This window comes from Panthera leo, chromosome E3, assembly GCF_018350215.1.
Source record: "Panthera leo isolate Ple1 chromosome E3, P.leo_Ple1_pat1.1, whole genome shotgun sequence".
In the NCBI taxonomy this organism is placed as follows: Eukaryota; Metazoa; Chordata; class Mammalia; order Carnivora; family Felidae; genus Panthera; species Panthera leo.
This window is the reverse complement of record NC_056694.1, coordinates 38,907,011-38,918,910: the sequence shown is the minus strand read 5'-3', so window position 1 is coordinate 38,918,910 and position 11,900 is coordinate 38,907,011. Positions and strand designations below refer to the sequence as shown.

At 60.9% G+C, this 11,900-nt stretch overlaps 1 protein-coding gene across 1 annotated transcript; it reads right to left on the bottom strand.

Moving 5' to 3' along the window:
* Positions 1 to 5,077: 5,077 nt before the first annotated feature.
* On the bottom strand, positions 5,078 to 7,035 carry ZG16B (zymogen granule protein 16B). Its single transcript, XM_042922308.1, has 4 exons — positions 6,663 to 7,035; positions 6,503 to 6,582; positions 6,179 to 6,284; positions 5,078 to 5,533 (listed from the first exon to the last, which is right to left on the bottom strand). Exons 2-4 carry the CDS (start codon positions 6,552 to 6,554, stop codon positions 5,182 to 5,184), a joined length of 510 nt encoding a protein of 169 aa, XP_042778242.1. The 5' UTR covers positions 6,555 to 6,582; positions 6,663 to 7,035; the 3' UTR covers positions 5,078 to 5,181.
* Positions 7,036 to 11,900: the final 4,865 nt, after the last annotated feature.

Genomic DNA, 11,900 nt, shown 5'->3' with positions numbered 1-11,900 from the left:
CTCTGGGCTCAAGGCTCAAGGCCACAGGACTACGGGAACAGAGCCCCACGGTCCCCCCGGGAGCCACTTAGGGAACAGACCCAGGGCAGTCGCCTCCAAGGCCCGAGACTGCACACCTTCCCTGCACGCGCTCCGGTAAACGCCGGATGCGCGTTCGGTCCGTGTCTGGAGGCTCCTTGTCTTTTCCTTCCGCACTTCAACATTCTCTGGTGTTCCCCCGCCCCGGCGAACGCGAAATAAAGGCTACGAGCAGGTTGCTGCTGCCCGCCGTTTCGCCGGCGGAGGCAGCCCTGCACGTCCGCTCGGCCTAAGTGAGCACTCTGTCTGCGGGGCGCGTCTACACCCCACGCGGAGAGTTGCCGGCTTCTTGCGAGAGCCCGCCGGAGGCGGAGGCTTCGGGACCCCTTGCGGTGGGCGCATATGGGCAGCGCCTGGGTCTGAGGGGGCGAGCTGGGGGCCCAGACCGGGCCGAGCGGGTACAGGAGGCGCTGGGGGCTGGTGGGACCCGGCTCGGCCTTGGGAGGCGGGGCCGGAGGGGAAGGGGGGCACGAATGACCCGCCTGGAGGCTGACCCGGAGCGGGGAAGAGAGGGGCCCCCGGGAAATGGAGTCTCTTCCAAGCGCTGCATCCCTTGGGTGCCCAGCGTACGAGAAAAGGCAGGGCCCCTCGATGAAAACTTCTAAGGGGCGCCTGGTGGCTCACTCGGTCGAGGGTCTGACTTGATTTCGGCTCGGGTCATGCTCCCAGGGTGGTGTGGGATCGAGCCCCGCGTTGGGCTCTGTGCTAAGCATGGAGACTGCTTGGGATTCTCCCTCTCTCCCTCTCCCTCTGCCCCTCACCCCTGCTCACGCTCTGTCTAAAAAAAAAAAAAAAAAATGTGTTAACAATTTCAGGATCCGCCCGTCAGAGCTCCCCGCCAGGCAGAGGCCCTTCTGTGTGGCCCTACAGGTGGCAAGCCCGTGACACGGTTCTGGTGCTGTCTTCTCGTGGAGTCCCTGAAGCCTGGAGGGAAAGGCTCCCCTCAGGCGCCCTTACCCAACCTCCAGGACCCCTCCCGCCTGACCTCTCCTCCCCAGAGCCTCCCTGAAACCACGCTGTCGTTCCCAGACTTCTCGAAGCTCCTCTCCGGTCCTGCCTGCAGCACCCGAAGCGTCTCGGGTTAGGGTTGCCACATCCAGCAAAAGACACCCAGTTACATTTTTTTATCTTTTTCTTTAATGTTTATTTATTTTTGAGAGAGAGGGAGAGGGCGAGCAGGGAAGGGGCAGAGAGAGAGGGAGACAGAGGGTCTGAAGCAGGCTCTCCTCTGATAGCACAGAGCCCGATGTGGGGCTCGAACTCACAAACGTTGAGATCGTGAGCTGAGCTGAAGTCGGATGCTTAGCCGACTGAGCCACCCAGGCGCCCCTAAACTTTTAAATGTATATTTTTGAGAGAGACTGTGAGTGGGGGAAGGGCGGGGGGGGGGGGACACAGGATCCAAAGCAGGCTCTGCACTGACAGCAGAGAGCCTGACATGGGGCTCGAACTTAAGAACCGTGAGATCATGACCTGAGCCAAAGTTGGATGCTCAAACTGAGCCACCAGGTGGCCCCACCCAGTTAAATTTGAATTTGAGATGAACAATGAAAAAATTTTTTAGTATAAGTATACCCCGTGCAGTGTTTGGGATATACTTATACTTAAAAAAAAAAACAATATTTAGGACATAGTTATACGTTTATTTAAAAAAAATTTTTTTTTAATCTTTATTTTTGAGAGAGACAGAGAGAGCATGAGCAGGGGAGGGGGAGAAAGAGGGAGACACAGAATTGGAATCAGGCTCCAGGCTCCAAGCTGTTAGCATAGAGCCCGACATGGGGCTCAAACTCACAAACTGTGAGATCGTGACCTGAGTCAAAGTTGGGCGCTTAACCGACTGAGCCGCCCAGGCGCCCCTGGGACATACTTATACTTTTAAAAACTCAATGTTTGATATATACTTTGGTAAAAAGTTATTTGTTGTTTATCTGAAATTCAGATTTAACTGAGTGGCCTGCATTTTATCTGGGAGCCCGCCCTGAGATGTGTCCTGGGATTCGAGAGCAGGAGTCAGCTGAGGTAAGGAACAGTCTAGAGCTTGGCCGGACGACCATCGGGCCATCCCTCTCGCCTCTTTTCTGCTGGTCACCGGTCTCCCTCTCCCACCCGAGAGGTTCAGACCCTCCGGGGACACGGCCGCCACATGCTCCCAGTCCTACTCATGACGACACCAGCCGCCTGCAGAGCCCGACTGGCCCATCTCTGGCCCTGAGAACGAGTGGCCCAGCTGGGGCCAGGGCGCACCTCTGGTCCATTGGGATTAGGTGAGGGGGGACAGGTCAGAGGGTCCCAGTGGGGCTGCCTCGGCCTCAGTCCAGGTAGACTGGAGGAAGGGGCCCAGAGAGGGGTAGTAGTGAGCTGGGCAGACCTTGGAGAAGCTGCGGCCCCAGGAGGAGCTTCCCTCAACACTTAAAGGGTCTTTTTCTGCCAGGAGAGCAGAAGGTCATGGCCTAGAACATGCTGGGCCCTAAGTGGGCCTGCTGGGACCCACAGGAAGAGACTCAGAGGCGGCTGTGGGTCTCAGCCCCACATGAGCGGCCCCTGGGGCCCGAGCCTCTGGACACTGAAGGGGAGGGTATATCCCAAAGAGGCCTCTGCATCTTTTCGGAGGGAGCAGGCCTGAGCTGGGGTCTGAGGACAGGTGAACAGAGCACCTGTCCCGGGGACGGAAGTGCACGTGGGCAATCAGGCGAAGCCCCAGCAGCTGGAGGTTTGTTACACGGGGAAAGAACCGGCCCCTCCCGAGGGATGAAGCCGACTGCCCGTCCAACGCGGAAAGTGGGTAGACGGCGGGAAGGACTTCCTAGGCGAGGGGCCTTTGGAGCCGGGAGGGAGGGGTGCGCGGAGGCCGGGTGTGGGGAGAGGGCCAGGGAGCCAGCCTCCCTCCGGCCTCCAGCCGAGGCAGCCCGTGGTAAGGAGGAGCCGTCGAGGCCGCACGGGGTGGAGCCACCTGCCAGCCCACGCGGGGTCTGCTGCCTCGCGGAACCCGCCTCGAGTGGGGACCGGTCCAGGGGTCCCCCACCTTGAGCAGGCAGCCGACAACCCCGCCCAGGGGGAGACCCGCTCAGGGAGGCCGCCTGCTGGGTTCTGAGAGGGGCCTGGGTCCCCTGCGGCGGAGACCCGGTGACCCCAATGCTGGTGGCAAAAGGCGAGGCAGGAGCAACCCGGAGTGCACGTTAAATAAAGGTTCTCACACACACACACACACACACACACACACACACACACACACGAACTCGCTTAGGCCTTGTCGCTAAGGGGAGGGGGCCTGGGGCGCGCGCAGCTCCCACGCCCCAGCTCTGGCCCCTCTGCGGTGTCTGTGCGAGGACCGGAGGACCGCACCGTGGTGACCCCGAGGTCCTGAGAACAGGTGCGGCATCGCCACAGCGCGGGTGTGCCGGCTGCCCAGGGCACGCGCGGTGTTCGCCACGAGAACCACGCAGGACTTCCGGCCAACTGCTCACGAATAAGGACCATCTGGGCCACGGACCGGGCTTTGCAATCAGTGGGCACACCTGCCCCTGAGCCGGCCCCTGCCCCCCAACCCCCCCCCGCCCCCTCCTGCTCCCTCGCTTCCCGAATCTAGTCACAAGGCGGTGACCGCCGTGGACCTGGGCGCTGCGTCTTCAAGCCAACACGGTCCCGTTTCTGACCGTCCTGGTTGCCATACCAGGAGCCCTGGGAGGTAAGGCGCCCCCTTGAAGCAGCCGGCCCCAAGAAAGGCCTCCGAGAAAGGGGTCAAGAGTCTCCTGCTGAAAACCGATTTCCCTTTTAGAAATCCACCGGCAAGCAATTAACTATGCAACGGGACCGCCCCTGGGCGGCATGGAGCAGGGGCCGGGGTGGGAAGGGAAGGCCCCCCGCCCCCACCGTGGCTTTTCCACGCAGCCGGAAGAGTGTCCTGCAAAGTCACCCCCGATGCTCGTCAAAATGTGCGCGTACCGTCAATGTGAGGGGTTCGTCAATACCCGTGCTCTCGCTGCCGATAGATTAAATGGCAAGACTGAAAACAGCCACAATTTTCAAGCGGTGACGGGTGTCAGTTTCAAGATATCTGGACAACGGTGATCGATATAGCAAGGTCACGGGGAACACTGTCTTCAGCTGTCTCTGGCCCTGGCCCTTGCCCGTGCTGGTCCCTCAGCCTGGACCGCCTGCTCCCCTTGTCTCTACAGGGCCGGGCCTCACTCAGCCTCTGGGCTCAGATGTTGTCTCCTTCGGGAAGGCTTCCCGGAACCAGCACACCCCCATCGCTCAGCCTCTAGGCAGGTGCCTATGCACGAGGTTCTGCATGTGTCCCCACAAGCGCAGATGCCACAACCACTGCCACCACCTGTTTCTGCCTCTGTCCCCCCACAGGGGACCCTTCAGCTGGAGACACCGAGTCTCTCCTCTTTTTTAAAAAAAAAAAAAATGTTTATTTATTTTTGAGTGAGAGAGAGAGAGAGTAAGTGGGGGAGGGGAAGAGAGGGAGACACAGAATCTGAAGCAGCTCCGGGCTCTGAACTATCAGCACAGAGCCCGATGAGGGACTTGAACTCACAAACCGTGAGATCATGACCTGAGCTGAAGTCTGTCGCTCAACTGACTGAGCCACCCAGGCGCCCCTCTCCTTCTCTTACCCCTGAGTGGCCGGGGGAGCCCAGCATGGATGAGGCCTTGGCCAATGTGTGCCGAATGAGTGAATGACTGACTTCCCTGAGGCCATCGGAGGCCAGCTGGATGGCCCTCGGGTAGGGACGGGGTGGGGGGCGTCCTTGGAGCCCAGACTCCTCCGAGACTGAGGATCTTTGAAGTCCAAGGGCTGCACAGGTAGGGCCTTCGTTCTCGGCAGAATCACCAGGGCCTGGGATGTCAGAACCACCTCTGTCCTCACCTCGCACCCCCGGCCCGGAGGCCTCATCCCCCCACCAGCTCGGAAAGCTTTGGTCACACCCCGGGACCCAAGGACCACACCTGGAGGCACCATTCTTGCAGAAGCTTTATTTATTCGTGGATTGAAATTTGGGGTCCAGACTCAGCTACCTCAGTGCCGTCAGCCCAGCACGAGCCACATTGACCCAGGTTGACCCAAGACCCATCCCTGAGACCCAGGAACACTCATTTATATGGTGAGGTACTGTTGTTTTGCTGGATCGTGTCCCAGAACTCTAGAGGATAATCCCATGCAAAGCAGAGGCCCGTGATGCCTAAAAGCTTGCACTGGCCACAGATTCCTGTGAGCACTTTCCCGAACTGGTCGGGGTAGGCGACAAAGTTCACACCATTGTCCTTCCCGAATGTGGCATAGCGCCCTATATCTGTGTATAGGTTCAGGGACCAGAGATACATTTTGTAGGAGCCAGTTATCCCTATGATGCGCTCTCCCGGATAGAGGATGAATTCCTGTGGAATTCCGGATGACGGACAACCAGACACGGTGGTCCAGGAGGGTCCATATCGCACCTGGATGCTGGGAGACAGGGAAGCGTTGGAGGGCCAGACCTAGGCTGAATCAGCACTCCCCAGGTGCTCTATCGCCTGGCAAGGACAGCAGCCCTGTCCCTACAGGTGCGTGCCCCCACGCACGTGGATTTGGGCTCCTGACACAGAGGTCCCGGTCTCAGACCCCTGCCCTGATGCTTTCGGGCTCTGTGATCTTGGGCTCATCACCCGGCCTCTCTGGGCCTGTGTCCTCACCTGCAAAGTGGGAGTGGTTCGGGGGGTGGGGGGGGGAAGTCCCTGAGACCGTTGGTAAGGGGAGCTTGGAACACAGTGCCACTCGGGCGGTGCCCCCTGCTGTCACTGCTCACAGTGGGGAGCTGTCCCCGGGCCCAGCTTGCACCTTCTGAGCCCCAGATACTGAGCAGACCAGGTCACAGGTCAGAGAAGCAGGTGACTCCCTCACTCCCCTGGGAGAGTGAGTCCCTGACCCCCCACGCCTCCTCCCCCCTGCCCTGCCCTGCCCTGCCCACACTCTGTCCCCTACGGTGCTGGCCGCCCTCCCCAGGACTGTACGTGCAGACCCAGCGAAGGCACAAGGGGAAGAGGTGCTAAGCCCTCTCCCCAGGGTCCCGAGGCCGTGGTGATAGGGCTCCGTGGCCCTGCTCCTACTCACCTCTTCAGTATGCCCAAGGGACCTACGGCCACCCGGATTCCGGTGATTTCATATTCATGGTCTCTGGGTGTGCTGAAGTATTGGCCTCCTCCCCTCCCGTACATCTCTAGATGGATGAAGGGACGGGGTCAGGGAGAGGAAAAACCCAGACGCTAATATGTGGCTTATCCCTGCCCCGGACCGGGTGCCGCCGTGCAGGGACACGGCAGGGTCCTGACACTAGAGTCAGTCTGCGGTCAGGGCCGGGCCCAGACCCGGGGCCTCCCGGAGCGCGCGGGCGAGGGTGGCCGCTGGGACCAGAGGGCGCACACCCGCCAGACTTACGCGTTGCCCAGCAGGTGCTCCACAGGAGGGCGAGTGTCAGCCTCAGCAGCATGGCTTCTGGAAGGTGAGTCCCAAGGCTCCTGGAGAGAAGAGAAGGACTCGGAGAGGGGCCCCGTCTGGCCCGGTCAGGCCCTGTCGTGGGGCGCAAACACAGCCTTACCTGGCGGGGAGAGTCCTGTGGCCCAGTCCCGGTCCTGCGGAGTCTTGCTCCTGGACACTCCGCCTGGCCCTATATACCCTCCCCGTCCCTGTGGGCCCCCGTCCAGAAGGAAGGAACAAGGGCCACCAGGGGGGAAGAAGGAGCTGGGCGGTGGGGGCTCTTCCTGGGGGAATCCCAGAGCCATTCTGCAGGAGCCTTCCGGACACGCTGTGTTTATTGTCTCGGCCCCGCGGCCTACACAAACAAGACGGGGCAGTGACAGGTTTTGTCTGTCGCTTCTGGGTCTCTCTCCCCAGCACGTAGACTAGAGCTGCACTTCAGACGTGGGGCGCTTTGCTGAGAGCCCTCCCCAGCTGGGCCAGAAAGGTGTCCACCCCATGGGGGAGCTGCCATCTGGAAACCCACAGAAGCTCCCTGGGGCCCGGGGGTCCCTGCGTGGTGCACAACCCGGCTCAGGACCTTATCCAGGCCCGCGTGGAGCCTGTGGTCCCCTGGGCTTCCCCAAGCTCAGGCTGAGCTCCCTGTGACCCTCGGAGAGCTGGGCTGTGTGCCTGGTGCCAGGTGGGAGAGACCGCAGGGGCTGGCCCTCCACGGCCTGTCACCTGGCAAACAGCGCCAGTGTTGGCTTTGTGCAGGGAACGTGTGTGGCTGGGACAGGCTGGCCTCAAGGGGCCTCGGGCGGACCGGACGGCAGAGGTGACGGACTAAGGCACGGATCGGGGAGAGGGCGGTTCTCTAGGCCAGTGCCCCCGACGGCCGCTGGGGTCAGGCTGGGGTCAGGCTTAGCCGGGAGGTGACGGTACTTGTCCGGGGCTGGGGTTCTGAGGCCCCTGCTGCTGCCACCGGTCCAGGCTCCCTGTGACGGGTTGGAGCTGAGGCTGTCAGGGCCTCCACCCTTCGAGAAAAACCACCAGGTCGCAGTCATCAACTCGGGAGGGGGCACTGGAGCCACACGGCGTCCAAATCTCGGCTTCCCTGCTTCCCGGCATCCCGTCCGGGGACCTCCCGTCACCCAAGTGCCACGATTGTGCCATCTGATGTCTGTGCAGGGGCCCAAAGACTCACGCGTACCGCCAGGCGTACGGGGTGGTTCTTGGCCGCCTCCTTTGAAATTGCAGAATATCAGGAAAAACACGCTGGTGCCTTTGGTGACGAATCACAGACGGGACGGTGTCGTCAGCGGTGGAGTTCTACACGGGCATGAAGAAGGAATGGGGCCGCTCCCGCGGCACTGCTCCTCGGCCCCAGGAACCAGGCTCGGTAGAAAGCAGGGTGTTGGGGAAGGCCCCAGTAGGTCACAAGAAAAGGGGTGCGAAGAATGGCCTCGCGTGTGCGCTGACCCGCTCTGGAAGGGCCGCTCACCTCACTGGGATCGCTGGGATGGCCGTGCTGGAGGGTGGGGGTGGGGCCCCGTCTACCCGGCACCTCCGCAAGCACAGCAGGTGTCTGGGCCAGGGGTTCGAGGACTGAGGCCCACAGGCCCCATCCAGCACCCCCGCCCCGCCTGTTTTAGCGCAACCCATGAGCTAGAGCGCTTTCTACATTTTTAAATGCTTAGAAAAGCATTGAAACGAAGAGTAGCACGCGAAAATTCTACGGCATTCCAGTGCCGTTGCCCGCAGATAACGTTAGGAGCACACAGCCAAGGCCATTCATTTGTGTATCATCTGGGGCTGTTGTCACCCCACAGCAGCAGAGCCGAGCAGTTGCGACAGAGACTTTGTGACCCGGAAAACCTAACACGTGCGATCTCGGGCCCTTCACCCACCAAGTCAGCCGATTCCGGGTGGGTCTCCGTTGCCCGCCCTGGAGCAGAGGCAGCCTCGTCCACAGCCATTCACAACCCGCCTTCAGAGCCCCTCTCTGCTCTGGCCTTGGCCCTTCCTTGCGGCCCTGCACCCGTCTCCCTCGGGAGGCCCCTTGGGACCCATCCTCCCAATGCTCTCGCCGCTCCCAGGGGCAGTCAGGCCCACAGACGGGGGGGGCGGAGGGCACGGGCAGCTGAGCCCGTCCACAGGCCCCCAGAACCTGCCGGGGGGGCGGCCGGGGGCACAATAGGCCCGGGCGTCCGGCAGGCACAGCTCTGGAGGAAAGGCCTGGCGGCCACACAAAGGGGACTCTGTTCCGATCCTGCCACAGCCGCTGGGCGCTGTTGAAGGTTTTGCTGCCAGTTCACGTGCCAGGCTGGCTGGGCTTCGCTCCCAGAGGAGGCTCCGCGTGGACCGGAACTCCGGGAAGCACCACCTGGGGTGGGGGCTGGGAGAAGAGCCGGCCGCTGCCCAGACAACGGGGGTGACAGCACGGGCCCGAAAGCGCACGCGAGGTGCGTGTTCAGAGTGCGTGAACGTGCGCTCGGATACGGATGCGTCCTCCCCACGCACCGGGGTTTGCACACGGCCCGCGCACACACACACACACACTCGTGCACACGTCTTTCAGAAGGTCAGCCCTGCCCCCTCAGCTACCTGCCCAGCGCGGCCCTGGGGAGACTGAACACACGCCTTTTGTCCCTGGGGGTGGGGGCATTTGCAAGGCAGTGACCTCAGCCTGCCAGGAGCGGGACACGGGGACTTCTTTCAGCAGGGGTGGGAGTGGGAGGTTGAGTCAGATCTCCCGGCCCTCTGGTGCGGGGCTGGGGGGCGCCGCTCTGTGCCCGCAGCCTGAGGCACAGAGGACGAGAAGGCCCCAATGCCCGCTGATGCCACGCTCCGAGCTGAGCATTTTTTTCCACTCTGCCCGGAGAAGCTGAGCGGTTTTGGTGGAATGCCGGGACACCCGAGCGCACGTTTGTCTCATCTTTTATGGGATTAAAATCGCACTAGTGCGAGGGCAGAAAAAAAGACGGACCATCCCCAAGCGTCAACTCCAGGGGGGCAGGACATCCAGGTTCCGATTCCCCGAGGCCGTCCTGGCACACGTGTGCGTGACCCGGCGTATCGGTCGGCTGCGGCTGCTGTGACGAACAGCACGTCACCTCCCTCGGGCCTCGCCTCCAAGGGCCATCGCGCTGAGGGTGAAGGCTTCCGCACATGAATGGGGACACGCACACGCAGTCCACAGCCCTGGTCGGCATCTACCTGGGGCTACCTGGGGCTGGCACCCCTCCCCCACTGCTCTCCTGACCTCCTTCCCGGGGCCCTTCCCGCTGATGGCACCGCTGACCTTGTGGGCTCAGCACGCTGCCGGCCCCGGGGCGTCGCTGCTGCCCGAGCTTCCGACCCGCCCACGTTCTGAGCCTGCTCTCTGCTGCCTGTGTGCTACCACTCCGAGCCTCCGTCTCTTGCTCTGTGGCCGGGCCCCTAACGGATGCCCCTGCATGAGGTCGTGAGGCAGAAGAGGACAGTGTGCAGGTCTCAGCAATCTGTGTTCCCGAGGACTGGGTCAGATGGCGCCCCCTGTCCCTTTCGGTATCAGGTGCCGGGGCCACATCAAACTGCTTTTTGAATCACACGCTCGTCTCCTTCCCAAGGATGGTCAAGCCCTCCCTGTGTGGGCTGCCGAGGGCAGGAGCCCCGGGGGGCGTCTCTGGGCTGGGGGGCCACCTCCTGATAGCGAGCGGACGCCATCGACACCACACCCACGGGAGGGCCGGGAGCTTCCCAAGACCATGGCTCTCCACCAAGGGCAGGGGGTCCGAGTGGACCCAGGCAAGCTAGAGTCTTCCAAGTATAAAGTCAGCAGACATTCTCCCCAACATTTTACTTCGCAAATATTGGAGCCTGTTACAAAGTTGAAAGAGTTTCACAGCCGACACCGGACGTACTCACACTCGGCCAATTACCATGTTATTGTTTTTGCACCGTCGTGTCAAAGTTACAAAAGTGAACAACCTTTGGACTAACGAGGACGTGAGGAACAAAATTGGGAGGGACAACACCGGCTTCCCGAGTGTCCTAACAAATGACCACGTCTGGTGGCTCAAGACAACAGAAACGGATCCTGTCCCGGCGCCGGAGGCCGGGGTCCGGCATCCAGGCATCTGCTGGCCGCCGCGCGCAGCCCGAAGTCTCTGCAGAACGTTCCCTGCTTCTCCCAGTTGGTGGCGGGCGCCTCTTGGCTCCTAGCTGCCCCCCCGGAGCTCATCTCTCCCCCCGCCCCACGGGTGCCGTCCCCCCGTGTGTGACTTCTCTTTTTCTCTCTCCTGAGAGGACAGCTCTTAAACTGCTTTCTACCCAAGATAATCCCAAGATCTCTACCTTGATCACGTCTGCAAAGAAAGGCCCCATTCCCGATACGGTCACATCAGTTGTCCTGAGCGGACATATCCTTTTGGGGGGCCACAATCTAACCCGTTACAGGGCATCAACCGGTCAGCCTGAGGCCTACCTGGGAGCCTCTCCTGAACCCCAGACCCACTGCCCCCCCACGTGCAAGCGGCCAGAACCCCACCCCCAGGCCCCCTGAGACCCTGGCCCCCATCCACCCAACCCCACCTGCCTCTCTCCGGTGAGAGGCCCCTGCCGTAGAGCTGGGGCGCAACTCTCTCAGAGAATTATTCTCTTTGTAAACATCTTGCCGTTCTCTGGAGTCTGGAGGTGTCTGGGGGGAGCAGGCACGTGTGTGTCCAGGTCCCCGCCCGGCCCCACTCTACCTAAGCTTCCTCCTGCCTGCCCTTGAACCTGCCTTTCCAAACAGACTTCTGGAACAGTGTTCAATCAGAAAAACGGCTATTTCCAGAGGATGGGGTTTAGGACCTTTTTCGATTTCTCCCCTGTCCTTTGTGTGGCTTTGATTTCTTTGGGAAAGACTGGACCGCTCCTACAAAACCAAAATGATAACATTTTTAAAAACTGGGATTTTTTTTTTTTTAAACCTATAAGCTTACCAAGGCCATAGAAGTGGAAGCCCTCAGTGTCAAAAACACTGTAGGAAATAGGCCCCTCTTACTGTGTTGGGAGTCTTTCTCGTGGTTTAGAAACCTTTGAAGACAGGAAGCCCGTGTGACCAAAGCACCCATGGAAAAGTTAGCCTAAGAAACGATTAGGAGGGTGCACCGAGATTTATAAAGATTTACATGGAGGTGCTGTTTTATTTTTTTTTTAACCTCACGTATTTATTTCAGAGAGAGAGATAGCGGGGAAGGGGCAGAGAGAGGGAGAGAAAATCCCGGGCAGGCTCTGCCCGGACACGGCTGATGCAGGGCTCGAACTCAGCAACCATGAGGTCACGGCCGGAGCCGCAACCAAGAGTCGGACGCTTAACGGACTGAGCCACTCAAGCGCCCCAGAGCTCTTTTCA

Bases quoted from the DNA above. Each gene is read 5' to 3' on its own strand.
- ZG16B (XM_042922308.1), bottom strand. From the start codon at position 6,554: ATGCTGCTGAGGCTGACACTCGCCCTCCTGTGGAGCACCTGCTGGGCA. The intron at 6,285-6,502 runs GTAAGTCTGGCG...TCATCCATCTAG, and splicing joins GAGCACCTGCTGGGCAACGC to AGATGTACGGGAGGGGAGGA. The intron at 5,534-6,178 runs GTGAGTAGGAGC...CCTGTCTCCCAG, and splicing joins CCCTTGGGCATACTGAAGAG to CATCCAGGTGCGATATGGAC.